Source organism: Athene noctua, chromosome 1 (assembly GCF_965140245.1).
Source record: "Athene noctua chromosome 1, bAthNoc1.hap1.1, whole genome shotgun sequence".
NCBI lineage: Eukaryota > Metazoa > Chordata > Aves > Strigiformes > Strigidae > Athene > Athene noctua.
In genome coordinates, this window is record NC_134037.1 from 245693435 (window position 1) to 245715011 (window position 21577).

General features: G+C 43.9%; 1 protein-coding gene across 1 annotated transcript; it reads left to right on the plus strand.

Moving 5' to 3' along the window:
- The first annotated feature begins 13117 nt into the window (after nucleotides 1–13117).
- Nucleotides 13118–18444, plus strand: LOC141964869 (gap junction beta-6 protein-like). Its single transcript, XM_074915717.1, has 2 exons — nucleotides 13118–13239; nucleotides 15501–18444. The coding sequence occupies exon 2, from the start codon at nucleotides 15523–15525 to the stop codon at nucleotides 16198–16200; it is 678 nt and encodes a 225-aa protein (XP_074771818.1). The 5' UTR covers nucleotides 13118–13239; nucleotides 15501–15522; the 3' UTR covers nucleotides 16201–18444.
- The last annotated feature ends 3133 nt before the right edge of the window (nucleotides 18445–21577 follow it).

Below are 21577 nucleotides of genomic sequence, written 5' to 3' on the forward strand. Positions count from 1 at the left end.
CCACTGCTTATTGCAAAACATAAAGTCATGATGGGCTTCCTCCAAAGGAAGAGCATGACCTGCAAAACTGCCACCCACACTTTGTCCCTCCAGCATTTCCCCAATTCTTTCCCACACCCCGGTGGGGTTGCATGGGGGGAGGTCCATTCTCCACCCCCTGGTCCCTCCAGTGACACCGAGAAGAGGAGCTGTGAGTGAACTTGCAGGTCATAGTGGAAGGGAACTAGTGAATTTAAATGACTGGAGGGCTGGGTGGCAGCTGGGTGGGGGTTTTCTTTATTGCATCTCTGAACGTAGGTGTCTGACATTTATTTAAAACCTATCAAGTACCTAAATAGTCTCTTGGAACTCGGCCCAAAAACCTATCCAACCCCTTTATCACTGTGTAGGAAAACCCTGATTAGCAGTCAAAGGTTTTGGCAGTCAAAGACATTGTACCAGCTACTCATGAACCCAAGTTTGCTCTTTAGACACACCTTAGCTTCTGGAGACTGACCCAAAATACGATACAGCTGCATATACCCGGCCGGAATGATCGTGGAACATCACCTCGTTCGTACATGATTCACCAGCTTAATTAGCTCCTTAGCAAGCTAACTCTCACTCTTTTTTTTTTTTTTTTTTTTTAAATAGTTCTGGTATTATACAGCCTCCTTCACCAAAGAGCTGGAAGGCATTATCCAACTGACCACTGAAAAATTAATCACTGAAGAATAACCACCTATTAAACATGATTAAAAATCAGCAGCAAATGCATTTTTTCCTAATGGATCCGTTGTTAAGAAGAAATGTTACTTTTTTCCACACACATGAACTAAGCAAAAAAATAAATATCAGAATGAGAGGTCATGCAGCCCAATCTGCAAATCTGAAGCAGAATCAAATTCACCTGGGTCATACCTGAGGTGTAGTTGTCTGATGTGGCATGCTTGAAAGATAAAGGCTATGTGGTTTTCCTTGGTCTTTTTCTATATCAGAAAGACTGTTCAGATTAACTAAATTAATTTTATATTTATCTTGATAAATTCCTGGAAAATTCCTGTGGTAGATATGCTTCAATTAGTCTAAAGCTTGTATACATTATTTTATCTTAATTTGGTAAACCGTAAGTGCTGCTAAACCAATCTGAACATTGGATGAACTGTCAGCACTAATCAATCCCAGCAACACTGTCAGCAAAAGCCTGGATATGTGTTATTTTGGGGATCAACTATCACTTCTGGAGGGAATTTCTTAAATTCTCAACTCCTGAAAATAAATGATGCTTAGGCACCTCAGAGCTTTCCCCCTTGGCCCCCAGCATGGCTGCAGGGTGCCCTCAGGACAGGCCACTCCTTCTGCACCACAAACCCATGGTCAGGGAGAAGGAGACACCAATGTCCCTGAAGGATTTTGTCAGCATGCTGCGCACATTCCTGCTTGTGTTTGGGCATGATCTAGCACATCACAAAACACCTCATTTCCTAATGGAGCTCTCTACATAGCTGTCTATCCTCTGGATAGACTGTTTCCCAAAGAGGGAGAGACAGCTCTCTGTCTCCCAACAAGGAGGACACCCAGACCTGTATTTCCTTTAGATTGTGGGGTTCAATCCCACATCTCTCCTTCAATTCCACTTCTCCATCAATTCTACTTCTCTCCTTCCCGAGGCTGGCAGCCAGCTGTGGAGGCAGGAAAAGAAGAAGGGACACTCTTCACTCCTGTGGGACACTGCACAGAAGGACAGAGAGCATGCAAGACACATCCTGATTCATCTGGTGGTTAAGACTGGCAGCTAGGAAAGCGTAACGCTGCTTCTGAATCATATTTGCAGCCTTTTATTCAGTGTTTAATGTAAAATGTGTAAACTGTCCTGGGACCAGAGACTCCAGAGCCTCCTCCCCTTTCCCAACTGAGTCCCCTAGTCCTCAGGGAAAATTCTCCCACAGATTATCTTGTTTTCCTCCTGTGTCCTTTTGTCTTTATGACTTTTGTTCCCCTCTGCCCAGCTGAAGAAATTCTGTGGGAGAGGTGGGTACCAACATCAGCCTGGACTAACCTACAGCCTCGCGGTTATGGCATTGTGTGGGGAGTAGGAGATAGAGGTTTGAGTCCTCTCAGGTCAAGCAAAGAAAAAATCTCCAAATCTTGGGTGAGTTTGGGACAACCTGAGAATGTTACTACATTAGCATTTTAACCAGGGACAGGAACATGTTGCTGAAGTGAATCCTCTGATTACCTCCACTCGTGTTTTGGTTCACACTGAGGAATCAGCCAGGGTCTCTTTTGGACTAAGCAAAACTGGAAAACCTTCTTCTGGAGCACAGCCCCTGTGCTTCAGCTGTCCCAGCAGTCAGTCCATGGGGACTGGCCGAAGCAAACCCTCTAGACATGCGTGTGTTGTGACTGCTGGATCCTCAGCACCAGCCCTTTCCACAGACTGCTCTTGCTGGGCTGCAGTGGTTGCTAATGTCTGTAGCTGTAGCCTGTGTCTGTAAATGTCATATTGCAGTATTCTGTGCTGTAAAATGATGTAATATACTATAACATAGCTAAAAGTTTTTCTATAAATGAGACAGGTATGAAAAAACGAGACGGTCCCTGATGGATTCTGCATTTTACATTAAATCATCAGCAGCAGCTTTTAGAAGAAAGTGAGCTGCTCATCTTTTGATAGGAAAAGCTGTGGGAGTGCCTTCTATGCCAAAGGAGCAGCTTCTGGGCTCCACATCCAAAGGGATGGTCTAACCTCAGGAGAGAGAGGTGAGAGTACACTCTGCATGTTGGCACAGCTCACAAGCCCTCCCTAGCTGTCCTGGGGTGTGGTATAGAAATGTAATGTTTACCAGAAAGTGCTGGATTTCAGAAATCTGGTCAGTAGCTTCTAGGGCTTATTGGAGAGTATTTAGGCAACTTTCTCCATATCTTCCTTTGCTCTGGAATTCCAAAGGGAGTGCAGTTTGTTTTATTCCTGAAGCCAGACTGTGGCCACAACTTTGTCATAGCAGATATCAAATGAGCAAAAGGAAAAATAAAAATTTAGCTGGTTTTAGTGATCTTGATGTGGTTTTCACATCAACAGGAGTGCCATTACACCAGTGAGTAGTGCTGGAAGTGTACTGAGTGCCACAGGAAAAAAAAAAAAGATGCAAATACAATTAAGCAGGCCAGCTTGAGCTGTGCATAGCTAAAAGAGCATGAACAATCTTGGCTTTTATGCCAACATTTTCTATCTCTCAAATTATAGACATGCATGTATATTTTGCTGATTTACAGGCAAAATACCTGTTCCCAGGATGTACAACAGGCTACATGACAACACAACATGTCTTGACACAAGAAAGAATGATCTCACCTGAGATTGCAGGTTGCAGTTTGGAAATGAAGTGTTTCAACAGCAATTGCAATCCCTGGTAGGAACTGGAAACTCTGCATATTGCCTGCAACTTCCTTGTAGCTTCACATAAATGTTGTTGATCAGAATAATTTCCAGTAGATTCTATCTCTTTTGAAATAATAGAAACTACTGCAGTTGATTTATGAGTACCCTTGCCTGATGCTCTACCTGTAACAATAAAATACCTAGCAGTAAAATATCTTGTGTGGTTTAGACCTGATCTATTTTATGTTTTTTTCACAAGGTAGACACATACAGAGTTGCTGCAGGGTTGTTTTAATCCCATTTTTCTGATGTCCAGCTGTTGCTCCCTGTACAGTTCGGGCCATCAGCCAGCCTGTATCGTGCAAGCACCAGCAGGGCCACTGTGTTCCCCACGCCAGTCCTAGGAGGTGAGTCCTGCTGTGAATGTCTCCTGGTCATGCCGGATCTCATTTTAATTTTGAACCCCAGGGCCTGTAGGTCACCAAGACCTGAAATTCACCTCTCTTCCTCCCTCTCCATTTTCTCTGAAAGCTCAGCATATTTGGGGAACATCTTTTTCCACTTTTTCACTTTTGCACAAAAGCAGACATAGCTGTGTGCCAAGACAGCTCAACACCGAGATCCCCTGTGCTTCCTTGACCAGGAAAGACATCCCAGTCCTTCACCGTGCCATACTGGGAAAGGGTTGCACACACAGGTCAGGAGAAGAGAGAAATCAAGGTGTATGCAGCAGAGGGAGTGCAAGTCCAGAACTGCTACTGGGATCAGACAGAGCAGCATGAGACAAAAGTGAATCATAGAATGGTTTGGGATGGAAGGGACCTTAAAGATCATCTAGTTCCCATCTCCTAGTCATGGGTAGCAACACATCCCACTAGATCTGGTTGCTCAAAGCCCCATCCAACCTGGCTAGGGAGAGGGCATCCACAGTCTCTCTGGGCAACCTGTTCCAGTGTCTCACCACCCTCACAGAAAAGAATTTCTTCCTAAATCTGCCCTCTTTCAGTCTGCTAAAAATGTGGGAGTTGCTCTGGGGCTCTCCTGGTGGGCATCCTAGCACAACTGCGATCTATCTCCCCCTTGGGAGCTGTGGACAGCCTGTGTAACACACCAGAGTGTATGTGACCTTGCTGGGGAACAGGGACATGGCAGGGTGCAGGACAGCGCTGTGGGCAAGTGCAGCTGTGGACTGAGCCAAGAGGGGGGTCCGGTGAGGAAGTCCCAGCTAACACAACACTGCATCCACTCAATATGTAGGGTTAGGGCATTTCCCCTTGAAGGTGCCCCAAATCCCTCCAACCTCTCTTTCAAAATGTTACCCTTTTATGTGGTCAGATAACAAAGGAATTTTTTTTTTTCCATAGTCAATTTATTCTGCCACCCACTACTTACTCATAAAAAAGTCTGTTCATACAGGAACCACTTAGCAGCAGTCACATTTTGATGCTGAGAAAGAATCTCAAATAAGAGGGAGCAGAAACCTGTCAGAAATTTATTTCTTGACAAAAGAAATTATCTACCGATCCATTAAAATACTCCAGCAAGTCACCAAGTACCTGCTTAGCTGGAGCCATTAAATTTTAGCAGTAAGTACTGAGAGTACATGGGTAATGCAAACATTGCAAAAGACAGTGGTTATCTTGGATGTCCACCTTTCCTTGCCTGAAGAAAATCCCTTTATGGTGTACTTGAATAAAGTGGAGAGCAGAGGCAGAAACATTCCTGACCCAAGGGGGTTAAATTTTCCTTCTCCTGGGGTGCTGGTTGAGAGGCATATTTCTTGTCTTTGCATGGAGTTCTTGTAATCCTGCATACATCCATTGCTCAGGAACAATCTCAGTGGCATTTCTGAGGAGGTGCTCTGTGGCTCTTTGTCATTTCTTGGCATGATGGCTCGTTTATTCTGTGTCTACAAGATTTCTTCCCACAGGTCTCTGCAATGAGCTCTGCTGGGACTTCTGAGATTAGCAGCATGATGACAAGCAAGGTGGAGAGGTGTTGGTACCTGAAACATTACCTTCCCTGGAGCTACAGTACCCTTTGGAGCCAGAAATCAAGACTCATTCCTTATATTAATTTAGCAGTAATTATTGCTCCCCTTCTGAATGATCTGGTCCACTTGGTTTGGTTCAAGTCCAGCTGATAGAGTCTAAGTGTAGACTCGATAACCTCCTGAGGTCCTTTCCCTGGTTCTGTGCAGCTGAAGTGCACCTGTAGCTGCACAGAAACCCTGGAAAGAGCTTTAAGGGAACATCCTGGCAGTTTGCAGCTTATCTTTTCTTGTAAAATCAGCCAATACAACTGTCTCCTCAAAGAGCTTGGAAGTCACCTTCCACTGTCTGAGTCAGGCCCAGGGAACAGCCTTTCTTCTCTCTGGAAGTATTCTGCACACCAGGGACTTCTCAGTCCTCAACAAAAACAAACACAGAAGTGAGACAAGTTCTCAGTTTTTCCAGCCTGTGGCAGCTTCTGACAAAAAGTCTGGGGATAATGACAGGGCTGAAAAGACAGTGTCCTTCAGGCAAGGAAAAGGGGCTATCAGAAAAGTCAGGACTGGGAAGCACAAATGTAAAGTTCGTAAGAATGTCAGGAAGAGCCTAAAATAGCAGACAGACAATTTAGGCTACCAGGGGAGGAGTTTCAGGGATCTCTTCACCAGCAGCCTTTGTGCTTCAAGGTTATTGCCATGTTCAAAGTGTTTTCCACCTCTTAATGCACAAAGTTGGGGAAGAGCCAGTATCTTTATGCCTTTCCATCCTGTTACAGACAAGGGCCATGAAACTTTAGTGAATATGGAACAACCACTTCACCCTTCCTGTGGCTGTTCATAATAATTTATAGTCATAAAATACAGAGCTTTTTCAAGAACTGATGGTTCAGTCCCTAGCTGTACTCGCCAGTTGTAGAACAAATTTATCAGTGGGAGTCATAAATCATAAGCATTGATCATTATCTAGACTTTAAATATTAAAAGTCCACCTATTTATACTGAACGTTTGTTTATCACCTGTAGAAATGCAGCAAAGGAACACAGGAAAACCAGAAAAATTTAGGCATGAAAAGGGTGACATTTACTGGGCCATGAACATTTTAGTCAACTGCAGAAGAATTATTTTAGTAAAAAGTTTGTATGTTTTTTTTTTTACTTATGTTAGCAAGGTATCTAATATTTCCCCTGTTTTTACTCCTGTCCTTCTTCATCAGGTTTTACATATCAAATACCCTATCTGATACTTGTGCTACTAGCCTGGGGCTTGCGTATGCCACAGAACTCAGAAGAGTCCTTCCAAGCAGCAACACCATGTTGTAGTCCAGCCCCACCTCCCCCAAACCCCAGCAAAGCAGGATCTGCCTTGCTCTGACAAAGGAAGCTGCCCTCAGCTCAACAGCATTTTTGTGTACTTTGCTATTTGTTTTTGTCTGGTTGTTTCAGGTCAGCAGAATCATTCCAGCAAGCTGACTTCACTTCCCACTCTGCTTGTAATATTTCCCTCTTAGGTATGAGGTAGTGTATAGATCACCACTGGTATCTTTTCAAGTTTGTGGAACATCAATGAGACAATGGTGTCTGCATCCTTCCATAAGGATGTTTGGTGTTCAACACAGACATTGATGAACCACAGCTGTCATTCAAAAAGCACTGCTCCCAAAGAGGAGGAGTGGATCTGGGCAGGTACCACTACCTCACCTATTTTGTGTTCTTTGAAGTGTGCATGGCTTACAGTTTCCCAGTGCAACCTCTGTTACTTTATGTGGCAGGCTTCCGTTGACCTTTCCAGTACATGTATAATCTGGGAATATACCTTTTCATTATATATTCAGGAGCCCTTGGCCAAACAGGTCTTCCTGAATCCTACTTAAACCTCCTTTATTATTTCCTGTGCAATGCAGAGCCTTACAGTCTTGCATAATTTCTGTTGACTTTCCAGCTCCACATTGTTGCTCATTGACTAACAGCAGTCAAGCTCGAGCATGCAGCTGCCTGCTTGGCTTTCCATCATGACAGGAGATCTTCCGATGTTGTCTGCACAAGGCCACTAGTGTCAGCTTTGCATACAGCTTTGTGTGCTTCAGTGCCCAAGAGCTCTGCAGGCATCATAGATTTTCCCCAATCAGCATCACTATCTCACCCTGTCACGCTGTGCTCTTTTTTAATCTGCTCCACTGAGTATCGATGGCCTCCAAAAGTGAGCAGATTTTGAACATTCTTCAAATTATGTGCATAATCCCCATTCAGAGTGCTAAATTATCTTCACCCCTCAGTGGCAATGAAGCCTTTGTTCTTGAATACCCACAAAAAAAGAAAGAACCGCTTGGCTTGAACATGTGAAGGAACCATCTGATGGGATGAGTGACAAGTGCTGTTTCACAAGTAGTTGAATTGCCAGGAAAAAAGTCTAAAAATGGGGAATGCAGAAAAACTAAGGAATGAAAAAACAGTGGGCATTTGAGAATTTGCCTTGTCCTTATTTCCTGGGACACTTCTGAGATGAATCCCATATGGCTTCATAAGCATGTTTTCAGGGGGGATTTCTTCTGGGAGTAGCACTGGACATGGGGATGCCACCCAGAGGGCCCTGGGGTTGCAGCTGACTGAGCACCACACAGACACATCATCTCCAGGTTACAGCTGTAATTCAGCATAGATCTGTTGGTGGAACATGTTGATGTGGGCTTAACTGTAGCTTCTGCCTGGAAAGCTCTCTGTAATAGCCACTGCTTATCTTTTTTCTTCTTTTTTTCCTAACTGCATCCCCTTCATTCCTCATGCCTCTTCCTTCCCAAACCCAGTTCAAGTCCTTTGTCTCTGATTAGCTTAGCAAGAGGAAATGTTTCCCATTATATATTTGCATTCAAGAAGTTACTTGGTTAATATGATGCATACATACGTGCAACCTGGTCATTACTGAATCATCCTATTCTTGTTTTTAATCTGATTCAGGACAAGGAAGAAAGTATTTTTACTGTGAGGGTGATGAGACACTAAAACATGTTGCCCAGAGAAGCTGTGGCTGCCCCCTCCCTGGCAGTGTTCAAGGCCAGGTAGGACGGGGCTTTGAGCAACCTGGGCTAGTGGAAGGTGTCCCTGCCCATGGCAGGGGGTTGGAACTAGATGAACTTTAGGGTCCCTTCCAACCCAAACCATTCTGTGATTCTATGATGACTTGCACTTGAGACCTTGGCAAACTCTGATGGATTAGTCACATAGTCAGTGATTTGAATATTGACAAAAGGAACAAGAGAATGTACTTTGTTCAGATTAAATTAAACTAATGCAAAAAAGTGGTCTGTGAATCCAGACCACTTTCCACGGAGGAATCATAGATGCTGCCTGTTCTCCCCTCCATTCCTCCTCTTAGCAATGAGTCCAACCACTCAGCAGAAATTTTAATTTCAGCACTTCCCACATCTTTCTCTGTGGGGTGTAAAAAGATCAGTCCTTCTCCCACTGTTAGCATCTAGCCTCCCCTCTGGCTTCACTGATACTACCCTTTGAACTTTGCAGTCTTTATGGCTGCTACATCAACATTGCCTTTAGCGATCGCTCTCTCCAGGCTCCAGCTTTTGCCACTGGTTTCTCTCATTGTCTTCTTCCCATTCTCATCTGTGAATAAGTAAACGAATGTGGGTTTCTTGTATGCGCTGTGTGCTCCAAGAGATATAGAACAACAAAACCTTCTCAGATAAGCATCAAAGATTAAAGCATTCTTGGCAAACCTGAGAAAACTTTGTCTGAACTCTAATAGTGCATTTAGGGACACGTGATATGCATGACAAAAGGTGGGAATTAGTAAAGTCTGCCCCTAAGCTCTGGCTGGTACCCTACACCCCCTCTCCTTTGGTCAGAGATTATTTCTGAGGGACAGTGGAAAGCATCTTCCCAGAAGCAAAGAAAATCATGACCCTCCTTTATAAACCCTTCTTTGTCGGTGCCTGAACCCGTGGTGCATCTTCATGATAGAGCTGGGGCTGAAATGGGAACCTCTCTGTGAAAAGGTATTATGCCATCTCTCTCATGTGAGACTCTGCTACCCTCTCCCAAAACAATTTTTTGAGCAACAGATAAGAAATATGGATCTTACCCACCAACTCTTGTTTTACCTGTGAAGGAGTTTGAGCCTTTGTGCATAAGCAGGGCCAAGGGCTGCAGAGCTCAGGGCAGTGGAGACCCCAAGAGCTGCAAGGCTGGCTGGGGTGAGTGAGCTCGGCCAGCCAGGGCCCCCCATGTGGGAACAGGCAGCAGTCCTGGGAAGGTGTCTCTGGAGCTGCAAGACTTGGACAAAGGGCCTGGGAAGTTGAGAGAGTCATAGTAACCAGTTCAAATCAGGGAGGAAAGGCAAGCAGGCACTAACAAAGTAAATTCTGGTTGCTGATGGGGGGTGAAGCAAGGGAGCAGGCAGCTACTGAAACTTTAAAGCATCACTTTAAGTGATGCTTTCAAGTGTCACACTTGGTTTTGTCTTTTTTTTTTTTTTTTTTTTTTTTTTTACAGCTGGATGAAATGATGAAACCTATTTAACCTCCTTGCTATCCTGCACAGCCAAGATTTCACCAACAGAAAAAACAGGGTCCACACTGTTTTATGGAGTAACTTCGAGAATAATTTTGAGGAAATATCTGGAAGTCCAAAGTATGATCCGAGTCTGTAGCTGCATCTCCAGTTGATTAACAATAATTGTGCATGACAAGTAGTGGGTAAGCTGCTGGGTGTTGAAAGAGCTTCATTTTAAGCAAGAATTATGAATAAGGAGGTTGCTATACATATGAATTAGCAAAAATCAAAATGTTTGTGAATAGCACATTATAAAAGTGATGCTTCATGGTAGTCAAAACTAAACCTGACCATGAAAAATAGCAGAAGATCTTATCTAGTGTGAGTTACTGGATAATAAAATGTCAAATGAACCTCAGTGTCTGGTGGCACAAACTAACAAACAAAGAATACACCTATTCAAGTATATGAACATATATGTACCCCAGGAGGTACTGTTCTAGCTTCTAGAAACACTCAGGAAAGAATCTTGGAATGACTATGAAAAAGTCAATGCACTGCTTTGAGGTGTATGAAAAAAGAAAACAAGTAAATGGGAATTACTAGAAAGTGATGGAGGATGCAACAGAAAGCATTTCTCTGTGCATATATAAACTGTGCATGTACTTGGACTGCTCTTGTAAAAAAGGCACAAGAAGTTGTGATGATGATAATAAAGATATGTAACAGCTCTCGCATGGCACACATTCAACAAATTAGGCCTTTCAGCACAGAATAAAAAGGATGGAGAGAGGATATGACAGAAGTTTTTGCATTCATGGAGGGAAAGACAATTAGCTATTACTCTCAGTGGTGAGGACTCAGGAATGTTCCATGAAATTATATGAGAGTAGGTTTTCGGTAAACGAAACATTTTTTTTTTCACCACACATAATTAAGCTTTTGTGTTAATTACTTCAGGATCTTGTGGATTTTGAGATAGATATGGGATAAATATTAAATATTTATACCATCCGGATACAAGTGACATCTAAATGTGGTTAGACAAGGCATTGGCAAAGAGTAAAGCTAGGACTATTAAAAGTATAGATCCAGACAGCCTCTGGAGGTACCTGGGGACTGCTGAATGAAGAGATGCAGACACAAGTTTGGAAAGATGTAAGGCATTACTGGAAGATGATGCCAAGATTTCTGCTACCATGAAACCTGTTTCTGTGTTGAGAAAGCTATAACAGTATTTATTTCCTTATTTCTATGAAGCTTTAATTTTCACATTAAAATCCATAAGAATTAATGTTTTGTACACTTTGTAGCATTCATCATGTTCAATGCTACCAGAATAACCCTTTTTTACAGCTGAACCTTTACAGATGCCAGAGTTGTTAGTACTTGACTCTCACACCTCCTGCCAACTAGGCAGGTGTTAAGCAAAGTGTAGGCAATAAGTCTGCACCCCTGGATTTGTGCTCTGTCAGAACTCCTTGCCAGGATTCCCCTCTCTTCCCAAATAAAGCATTACTTCCTCACACATACAAGCAAGCAAACAAAAATGAAGGAAAGTAAAGGTAGCACTCAGCTTTACCATTAGATTTTATTTGGTTGTAAAGGAAAATCACTTGTGATAGTACAAGCAACATGAGCTGTGGATTTCTTTCAAGCACTTACATTTACCACTATCAAACTTGGGTATTATTTTATAAAACATAGTTGATTATTCCAGATATTTCTTCTTAGATTATTTAAAGATCTCACATATCTGACTCAATTTTTTAAACCTCCAAGAGCAAAACCAAATTCACTTTGCCATTTCGCAGATACACAGGCAGGTTCTAGTTTCTTGTAATTGTTATCTAGACAAATTACTAGATCAAGCTTAAATTTTATTTAAATCCCTACTGATGAAAGCATTTCAAGTTCCAGACATGCCTCATAAAACCAAGCACAGTACTAAGTACAACGTACAGGACAGATCTTTACTTCAATATACAGACACACACCATTTGCAGCAGTACTTTATATACTTAGATAAGTTTTTATTATCTCACAAGTCATATGCATAGCATTTCACCACCTTCTAGCTTGCCTACACACCCTCTTTAACACAGCATTCTTCTCTGATAGGATTTTTGGTCACAGTGTTTTAAAAAGCAGAGACTCTTTACTGTGTGGTAATTGCACATCATTTAATAGAAGTCATTCTTGGTTGGACACTTTGAGTAAAGTGCAGATCATGTGAGGCAGACTTGAGCCTGACAGAAATACTGGGTAGACTTTACAAACAAAGCCCAAAGTAATCCAACTAATTCATGCCTGGCTGGCCATGGACTCCATCCTCAGAAGCTTTACTTAAAAATGGGGTTTAGAGGACACTATAACTAGAAGAGGCCTTTTAAATTTTTTTTATTGTCAACAACAGAGCTCAAGCTCCAGAAAAATTACACCTATTGACTTTGTACATGGCAAGTAACTCCTCTTTGATTCACTCTTTATACTTTCTGCTAGATTATTTTCTCTCACAGAAACTTTAGCCCTCTGCTTTGCGCAGTAGCAGTGAAATCTGTGCACGCTAGTGAGCATACCAGAAAGGTTTCTTACAGCTGTAAGAAAGCCCACAAGATTTCAAAGGGAAAACAATCTTAAGTCTTCTATTCTGTCCTTAGCCACGTGCTGCCCTTGTTATCCCTGCATCTGGCTACCAAGATCATTCCATTTGTTAGTGTCGAATTAGTAGTTAGTTTATGTGTTCCCTGCCTTCCGAACTCAGGCCAGCTAGGGGCTCGAAGGGTTTTTTCTTCAGCCCTGCCTCACCCTAGGGAAAACCTCTGGGAGCTACATTTTATCTGACCGTTGTCCGAATTGGCTTAGGGTGACGATTTCCTCGGGCTGCCACGGCACTGGGGCAGTTTCAGAGGGTCCCACAGGACTGCAGTGCCCTCCAGGGCATGTTTTCTGCCAACACTCGGGAATGAATCGCGGCCCAGGGCCGCACTTGCAGGCTCCCGAGCCCACTCTGCCCGCGGCCCGTCCCTTGGCAGGGCTCTGGGCAAGGACGCTCCGGAGAGCCCGAGGGCGCACCCCGCGGGGGGCACCGGGGGCTGTCGCAGCCCCACTCGGTCCCCAGCCGCTCCCGCCCCGCGGCGCGGCCCCGCGGCGGGGATGGGCGCCCACACCCGGCCCGGCCCCGCCCCGCCCCGGGCTCCCCAGCGCCTCCGCGGGCGGCCGGAGGAGCGGGGCGCGGCGGGGCGGGTTAAAAGCGGCGGCAGGTGAACGGGGAGGGACCTCAGAGCTCCGGGGCGGCGAGCCTGGGACCGGCCGCTCTGCGGGCACCGACGGACGCGGGAGCGGGGCGGCGCGCCGGTGGCCGTGCCGTGCCGTGCCGTGCCAGGTGAGGGCCGGAGCCGCTCCGTGTGCTGGAGCGGTGGGATCGGGATCAGGCGGGCCGGGGTCCCTGTAGCGTGCGGGGTCGGGGCAGGCGGAGGCAGCGGAGCGGAGCGCTGCCAGGCTGGGGCACCCCCGGCGCGGCCCCGTCGGCGAGGCGGCCGTGCTCGGGTTGGCGCTGGCTGCCCCCAGCCCCGGGACGGGCCGAGGCGGCGGGGCTGCGGGCGGGGGGCAGCCGGCGGGGGGAGCCTGCCGGGGCGCTCCCGCGGCGCAGCTGGCTCCGGGGGCAGCCGTCGGGCCTCAGGAGCCAAAACTGCCGTTTGGCAACGCGTGTCCGCCGGCGGGAGCCGGCTGCGGTCGGCCGTGGGGTTTCCCGCCGCAGCTCGGCTCAGCGCGGGGGACGGGCTGGGAGCCGCCTCGGGGCGTCCAGCTTGGAACCACGAAGCGGGGATTTCGAGCGGTTGGCAGGGTGAGTGTCCCTGCAGACTGGCTCGCTCCCCACAGCCAGTTCCAGTGTTTCGGCAGTGGCAGATGAGCAGGGAGAGGTGTTGGGGTTTTCCTCCTCATCTTGCAGCCCTGGTTCAGAGCTGCAGGTTGGGACTACACATGGAGGCCAGGTTGTTCATCCCGCTGGCATATATACTTCAAGTACGTGCCTTCAGCCCTGATTAGCCTCTTGTGAAGGTTTTATTGACTTTGTTTTAATGACTGTGCCACACACATGAGGAAATTCTTAACAGAAAGATCAGTACCTGAGCAGTCTAGGGTTTAGGTCAGTGTAAAAAGTTGCATGAAGTGCTGCCAGTTTCACAGAAACAAAACATGAGAAGTCGGAGGAATTTCAGTCACCTTCTCAAAGCTTTTATTTTTTGTTTTGCCCAATTTCACCTTTCCTCATCACAGTAAATCTGACCTCTCCCTCTTGCCTCAAGGCTTGTCAGTGCAAGCTGGGCCCTCGTACCAAGGGAATGTGTTGGGGCACGCTAGTTCTTTAGTTGTGTTGTAACTACACCAGGGTAGAGAAATTATTATTATTATTTTTTTTTTAATCTGAGATTTTGAAGACTTTGATCAGTGTGGTGTTGCAAGGTACCGTGCTCTCCCCACAGCACACAGCCTGTGCAGAGATGGAGCTCTTGCCCACAGCCAGCATGGCTCTCCCACAGCAAAGCTGAGCCCTAGCCTTGTAAGGTGATGGACCAGCTATTCAGGTTCCCAGCTCTGGTTTCAAAGTGTTTTGTCCTATTCAGTGATAGTTTCCAAATGGTTGAGATTGGTGAAAGCTGAGCCCTGAGACTGAATTCTGACTTCAGCAAAACTTATATTTAACTCTGAAAGGGCCAGAGAGTGTGGATTTTAGTTTTCAAGAGTAGGAGGAAAGTAAGAAAGCTGAAATGGAGCTTCTTTGAAGTTTGACCTCCTGTTTATTCTGCTGGGGTGTGATAGCATCTAGAAAATCAACATAAACTGTTTAGCTGAGGGCTTTTTCCTCTCAACTATGGCTCTGCTTGTCTCTTTTTTGGATGAGATAACAATGAATGTGGAAGGGCAGGCTCTGTGGTATCTTCCTTTGCCTGTTGGCTTGTGCTATATATGCATGCAGTCCTGACAGAGCCGGCATGAGCCTTCTCAGAAGTGTTAGTAAAATCAAATGCTGTACTTCTGAGATGAAGGGCTGTGTTTGAGCTACAGCAGAAAGCCTTGGAGGCCTGCTGGGCCTGTCTGGGTGGAGTGAGGACTTCTGCTGAAGAAGGCCAAGTAGTACTTACCTTGGAGGCAAAGAAAGCACCAGCCCAGCCTTCTAGGGCTATGGTGTTGTCAGACAGATCCTGTGAAAACTACTAGATAAATCTCTACTTCTCTAGTGGTCTTAACTCATGCAGTGATTCTAAGTTCTGTTGCTTTGGGAAATACACAGAGGCAAAGCACTGACAGGAGTCAACCACAGAAAGAGAAGTACCTCAAGAAAGGGAAGGAGGGCATAGAGGAAGCATGGAGGAAATATATTTGAAGATGTAACCTATTTCCTGCCCAAAGCCTTGTTGAGAAGTATATCAAGGTGTGCTTGTTCTATCATAAATACATGAAAGGAGAGAGTTAATAAGCTGTTTAAATCCATAAACACATGGGTGACATCAATGAAAGTGACTTGCATTTGCCTATGAGTCTTGAATGAGTGCTAAGAAGCCTTCTCATTTGTAGAAGGTCTAGGAGCTGATTGTTCACCCTTTGGAAAGTGATCACTTGGTGTATTATGTCATCCTGCAGGTAAAAGGACACAGAAAAGAAGATGGACTGGGGAAGTCTTCAGGCCGTTTTAGGAGGTGTAAATAAACACTCCACCAGCATTGGGAAGATATGGCTCACAGTCCTGTTCATCTTCCGTATCATGATCCTGGTTGTGGCTGCAGAGAGAGTCTGGGGAGATGAACAACAAGATTTTGTTTGCAATACACTTCAGCCTGGGTGCAGAAATGTTTGCTATGATCACTTTTTCCCCATCTCTCACATCAGACTCTGGGCCCTGCAGCTGATCTTTGTTTCCACACCTGCGCTGCTGGTGGCCATGCATGTAGCTTACACCAGGCACGAGAAGAAAAGGCGATTCAGAAATGGTGAGAAAATTGATATTGAAGAGCTGAAAAATGAAAAGATTCATATTCGCGGCCCCCTGTGGTGGACATACACCAGCAGCATCTTCTTCAGGATCATCTTTGAAGCCGTCTTCATGTACGTGTTCTATTACATGTACGATGGGTACCAGATGCCTCGCCTGGTGAAGTGCAGTGCATGGCCCTGCCCCAACATAGTGGATTGTTTTGTGTCTCGGCCCACTGAGAAAACCACATTTACTATTTTCATGCTTGCTGTGTCTGCGATCTGCATGATGTTGAATCTGGCTGAGTTGTGTTATCTAGTGATAAAAATTTGCATGAAAGAATCCAGGAAAACAACAGTTTTAAAATAATTCCCCAGTTACAGAATTTCCTAGCTCTCCATTTCCCTCAAACTTTCTTAGGTATCAAAAAACAATCAGCAATGTTTTTACACACAAGAAAAAGGATAAAAACATTCATTCGTTATAAATGATAGCCCCCCTGGGAAGCTGCCACTGAGGCGGGTTTTAAAGATGAAAAGCTAATTCAGTATTCCTGCATCCACAAATAGCCTTTTGGCAGCAGTTTTTCCAAGTATGCTTACTGCTGGGATTCTTTGTTGGGACAGAGTCACTATTCAAAAAGTGTGAGTGGAAAGGCCCAGAGGAGTGTCTAGTGCCTGAAGGAGAGCCAGGAGTCACAAACACACTGTGTCAGCTTGAGGCAAGCCAATAATGGAGGGTTTTGGTCAAAAGTGGGGTGAAGGGTTTTTGGGGGAACTTACAGTTTGTGAAAAGAAAGAAAATGGGGAGGTGATTGTGTTTATAGCAGCTGTCCCATTCCCTAAGTATTCTGGAGAGCAAGGAAAGGGCCAAGGAACACAGGTACTCTATGATAATGCATGTTATCAGCTCTGCTGAGCACCAGCAGTGATTTTTATCTTTTTGTGTCCTCGCCTACACTGAGGAGCATCTCTTACAGGATTGAGGGTGGCCAGTCTCAGCTGCTTGTGAATGTCATTAGGCCAGTGCTGCCTCCCTCCACTCACAGGGGCTGCAGCAGTGGGAGGAACAAAGTTTGCTTTTTCATTCTCTTGGTCTGGTGAAAAAAAGGATTGTCACCTTTGTGAAGGTGGTGGAACTGCAACCGTCTTCCTCCTTCTCTTGTTCTCCCACAGTGTTTTGTGAAGAATCTCAGTACAGTAGATTTTATTTGATTAAGAGACTTTTTACCATCTGTGCCTCCTTCAGCTGTGTACCTTTAAAATCTTTTTTTCAGTAAAAGCCAAGAAAAATTGCCTTGTTTCATTCTGTTTGTTATCCAAAATAAGTGCTTTAACTTACAGCATGATACGCAGTAGACTGCACCTACCAGTGCTCTTTCTGTCAGTCCCTTTCCCCTATCCAACCTGCACAGCTTTTCCTCATAAAACCTCCCTATCTATCTGAGGTGCCTTTCAAGTGAGTCACAGAATCATCAAGGTTGGAAAAGACCTTGATCATCTAGTCCAACCATTAACCTAACATTGACAGTTCTCAACAGGGCATCAAACCACTCCCAGTCTCTCTGACGTTCCACATTGTATGGCTGACTCACCCTTCCTCTTCTTCCAGTAGGGCTAGCAGGAATTACAGACAGCTTTGCAGAGCTAAAATAGCAAAGGAACCCAATCAGAAATGAGGAGAAACTTGATATTTTTCTTAAAGTTCACATTGCTGACCTGTGAATTGTGTATCACTAACTAGAATAAGTATGTGAGTCTGTCTGGTCTTGTCTCTCCAAAGTAGCCTCAAAACATGTTTTATGCTTGTCATAGGCAGCTACACCAGCACACACAGCAACACAGTTTAGCTCCCAAGTGCCTGCCCGTTGAACCCACTTCTAGAAATCTGGCTATTTCTCCTCCTTAGCTTTAATAACCAGCTTTTCCCCAAAACGAATGAACTTATCTTAGTTTCTCTATTTGCATCCATCTCTTACTGTACATTTAAGTTTATCACTGTTGGAGTAAACAAAGCTGCATGAATTAAGACCCATGACCCCTCACTGTGCACTGGAAGCAGAGCATAAGCAGGTTCCCATTGCTGGTGAGCTACATCAGTGTTACAATTTGAGTGCAGGTGGAAATCATCTAAGAGGTGAGCAAGAAAACTGTAAAGCCACCATGCTCAGAAGCATGAACAAAAATATGTAAAATCATTAATAACGAGCTAAACTGGAAACTTTGACTGTGAAAACATCCTTAATACAACTCTAAAGAACAAAGCTTGGCACATACCAGGTTTGTGCTTGGTAAAGTTCCCGCATTGTTCCGTGTACAAATACGAAGAGAACAAACTATGCTCCCAGTGCTTTAGTACTACATTTCTTTTGTAATAACAGAATTTTAATTTTTGTTGTATAATTATAATTAAAGCACTCTTGTGGTGTCTGTTTTCTGTATTACTTGTATGTGCTGTGTATTGCCTAATGTGTCTAATGAAAATATCTTTACCATAATGGAAAATGTATGTACCAATACTACATTTAATAGCCAGGGGCTACTGTAAGGATTTTAGCCTGCTGCTGCAGGTTGTTTTTGCAATTGGTTACATTGTGTGTTAGTCTGCAGACTTCATGAGCTGATAGTGGAAGGTCAGATACGTGATCCCTGCTAGAAATCAAATGTGCTGCCTAAGTCGGCCTTGTACTAGCAGAACTGCAGCTGGAAAAGGCTGGTGATAAATAACCACCTTCACGGGGAGAGATTGTTTTCCCAGTCTGTCTTTGAGTTTAACTGGAACTTGGAATAACACACACCAAAACTGGTGACACTAACACTGTGAGATTATCTGTAAATAGCAGTTTGGCAACCAGATTATCACAAAGGGAAAAAAGATAGAAATAGGAAAAGTGTCTGGAAGTGGCCAAGAGGGGACTGTGATCCAGAACTGCAGCATCAGGCTGTAATAGCTCTATCGTGACATATTTACTGTCTCTGAGGTTAATTTTCTGTGTATGTTAAATTTGGCTAAATAGCTGCTTTGTAGGGAAAAAAAGTTCAGATACTTCATAGGAATTTAGGAGTTAACACCTATTGCCGCTTGTGCTGCATTGCATGGCTGACCTCCTGCAAATGGATTTCATACAGATTAAAATACAGCGCTGTGTTGGAGCTGTGTGTGTTCGTTCCTGAGGTATACTAGAAGTGTCTATGTTTCTGGCACTTGGTTCCTAGGCTCTTCTCAGAATGAAGATCACAACAGTGTTGAAAACAGAAGTAGCAAATCTGAAGTCATGACTGTAAAAGAGGCTGATCCTCACTGTCCAGCATAGCCAGGATATAAAGTGTCAACTAATGTGGTATCAGAACTGGGATGGGAAGTGAAGTGGGACTGGCTAGAATTATACCGTGATTGAAATCACCAGGGGAAATCACCATTGACTTCCTCAAGCTAAACTTTCATCCAAAACCTTGAAATCAAAACTACAGACATGTTAGTCAGAAAGGGGGAGGGGGGAGGGGAAGGACACTTCACTATTAACCCATAGATGCAGCTAGAGAAAAAAATCTCTAACTCCCATGGGAGAAAGAGTGATTTAAAAGGAGTTCAGGAGTATAAATCTGTATATATGACTTCTGGATATAGAAATACCTTTATTAAAGGTTTTCTTAGGCAAAGAAGAAAATCCCTCAAATGTTTTACAGTTATCATGAGCCAATGTACTGTGTTATTTCCTATCTGGCAACAAGGATATAAAAGACAAATTATATGGTCCAAACAGAGAAGAGCACTCCTGTGCCATGGAGGCTGAATTCAAAATAACAACACTGTTAAAAGTTGCTTTATTTTTTAAAAAGTGTACTGCAACAAATAAGCAACAGCTAAGAGCACTTCACTACAAACTAGATTTGGTGAAAATGTATCTCTTCCCTAACCATAATTCTCTCCCCTGCAACTTACACTAATGTGTTTTACCAGGCAACAAAATCATAGTCAAAGAATTGCACTGGGTTTTGTGGTCACCTGTTCTGATATTTAGGAGAGCCACTACCCGAGGTGTTCCTTTGGATTTTTCACCATCTTATTATCTATACAATCATTTTAACCTGTTTGTAGACAGTGGCAAGAGTAATGGTAACTATCTGAGGCTTAATGAGCTAAGACTAGTGGTAATGATCTTCAAGATCGTTCAGGAGATACATATACTTTTTTCTCCATCTGACTAACCCAGCTTGTCATTGTAATTTTCTTTTACAGAATATACTTCTCTTCTGTAAAGCTGGCCCATCTCTGACCTGGGTATTTTCTCTGTAAGCCTTCCTAGCCAGCAAAATAAGTCTACTTGCTTAAGCAAGGTGTATTTTTTCTGTTGTCTTGGCAATTATGGTAATATAGACTTGTCAGCTGGGAAAGACAATAGCAGTCTTAAAATGTTTGAGTTGGGATCATGAAATGTGGTTTAAAAGTGTTTTGCAGATCATCTTCTGAGGTTCAGTCTTTAAGCCAACATATAAAAATTTCTCCCACACCTATATGTGATCCACACATTAGCAGAAATGCTGCACTTTCTTTTAATGGGGTGACTGGAAAACTTGCTGTTTGGTATCCAACTATTAATATTTCTTTTGTCACAAGACTTCTTTCACCTGATTTGAAAGTATTACAGCAGTCCTAGTACAGAGCCACCCCTGAATCTCATGGTTTCTGAGTTTCCCCAACTGAAAGTTAAAGGTGACAACTGTGTCCTGTTCACAGGGAGAAGAAGACTTTAATCTAGCCTTGTTTGTTAAGATCATTGCAACAAGTGCCAGAAAAAAAAAATTATAATTATTGTGTGGTAAAGATTTCCAACCTATTGTATGTTGCATCATTAGTGTAATGTCTGCTATGGTTAATCATGTCCCTCCTCTAGCTGTTGCATCCTTTCCAAGGACTGTGTGTTTAAAATATAATTTAAATAGCTTCCACAATCTCTCCAGCACAAATAAACAAAAACAATCTATACACTTAACCACACTCATGTGCACACAGACACAGAGGAACAACTGACTAAATCATTATGTCACTGTTATCTGATAGAAGACTGAGACATTGCAACATGGATTTGTCAGAAATAATTTCTGCCTATGCCATGATAAAAGCTTTTGTGTATAGCAGTAAAATAGTTATTAATGACTCATTGTCAGAGTGTAAGGATCCACCAAATGGGATAAACTGTATATAGCTGGGAGGAGCTGCAGGTACATGGGAAGATAGGCTTAGAATTCAGTAAGATCTTTATCACCAGGAGAAGTGATTTTAACAAAAGCAGTCTGAGAAGTTAGGAAGGACTAAATACTACTATTGTGAAACACTAAGCACTTGCAGAATTGCATTATAAGATGGAGGCCTGTTCTGAAGCAAAGAACACTTTTGTAGAGAAGAGCTGGAGCTTTTAGTAGATCATAAGTGGAACATGTGTCAATAACATTGTTGACTTGGAAAAATATCATACTGGTATACATTAAAGGTTTGCCAGAAATAGGATGTTTGAAATGTTTCCACCTGTTTTAGCACCTGAAAGACATTATCTAGGCCCTACTTCGTGGCACCCTCTGCCCCAAAAGCCCATTTATCAGCTGGAGAAATCCAGGAGTCAGGAATAATGTATGACCAAATGTCTAAAACACAGAAGCTGTGAGGAAAGCCTGAAAGAAATTAGTTGGCCTGCAAAAGTCTGAGGAAACACCCAACAGCACTCTTCAAATATGTAAAAGATTGTGGC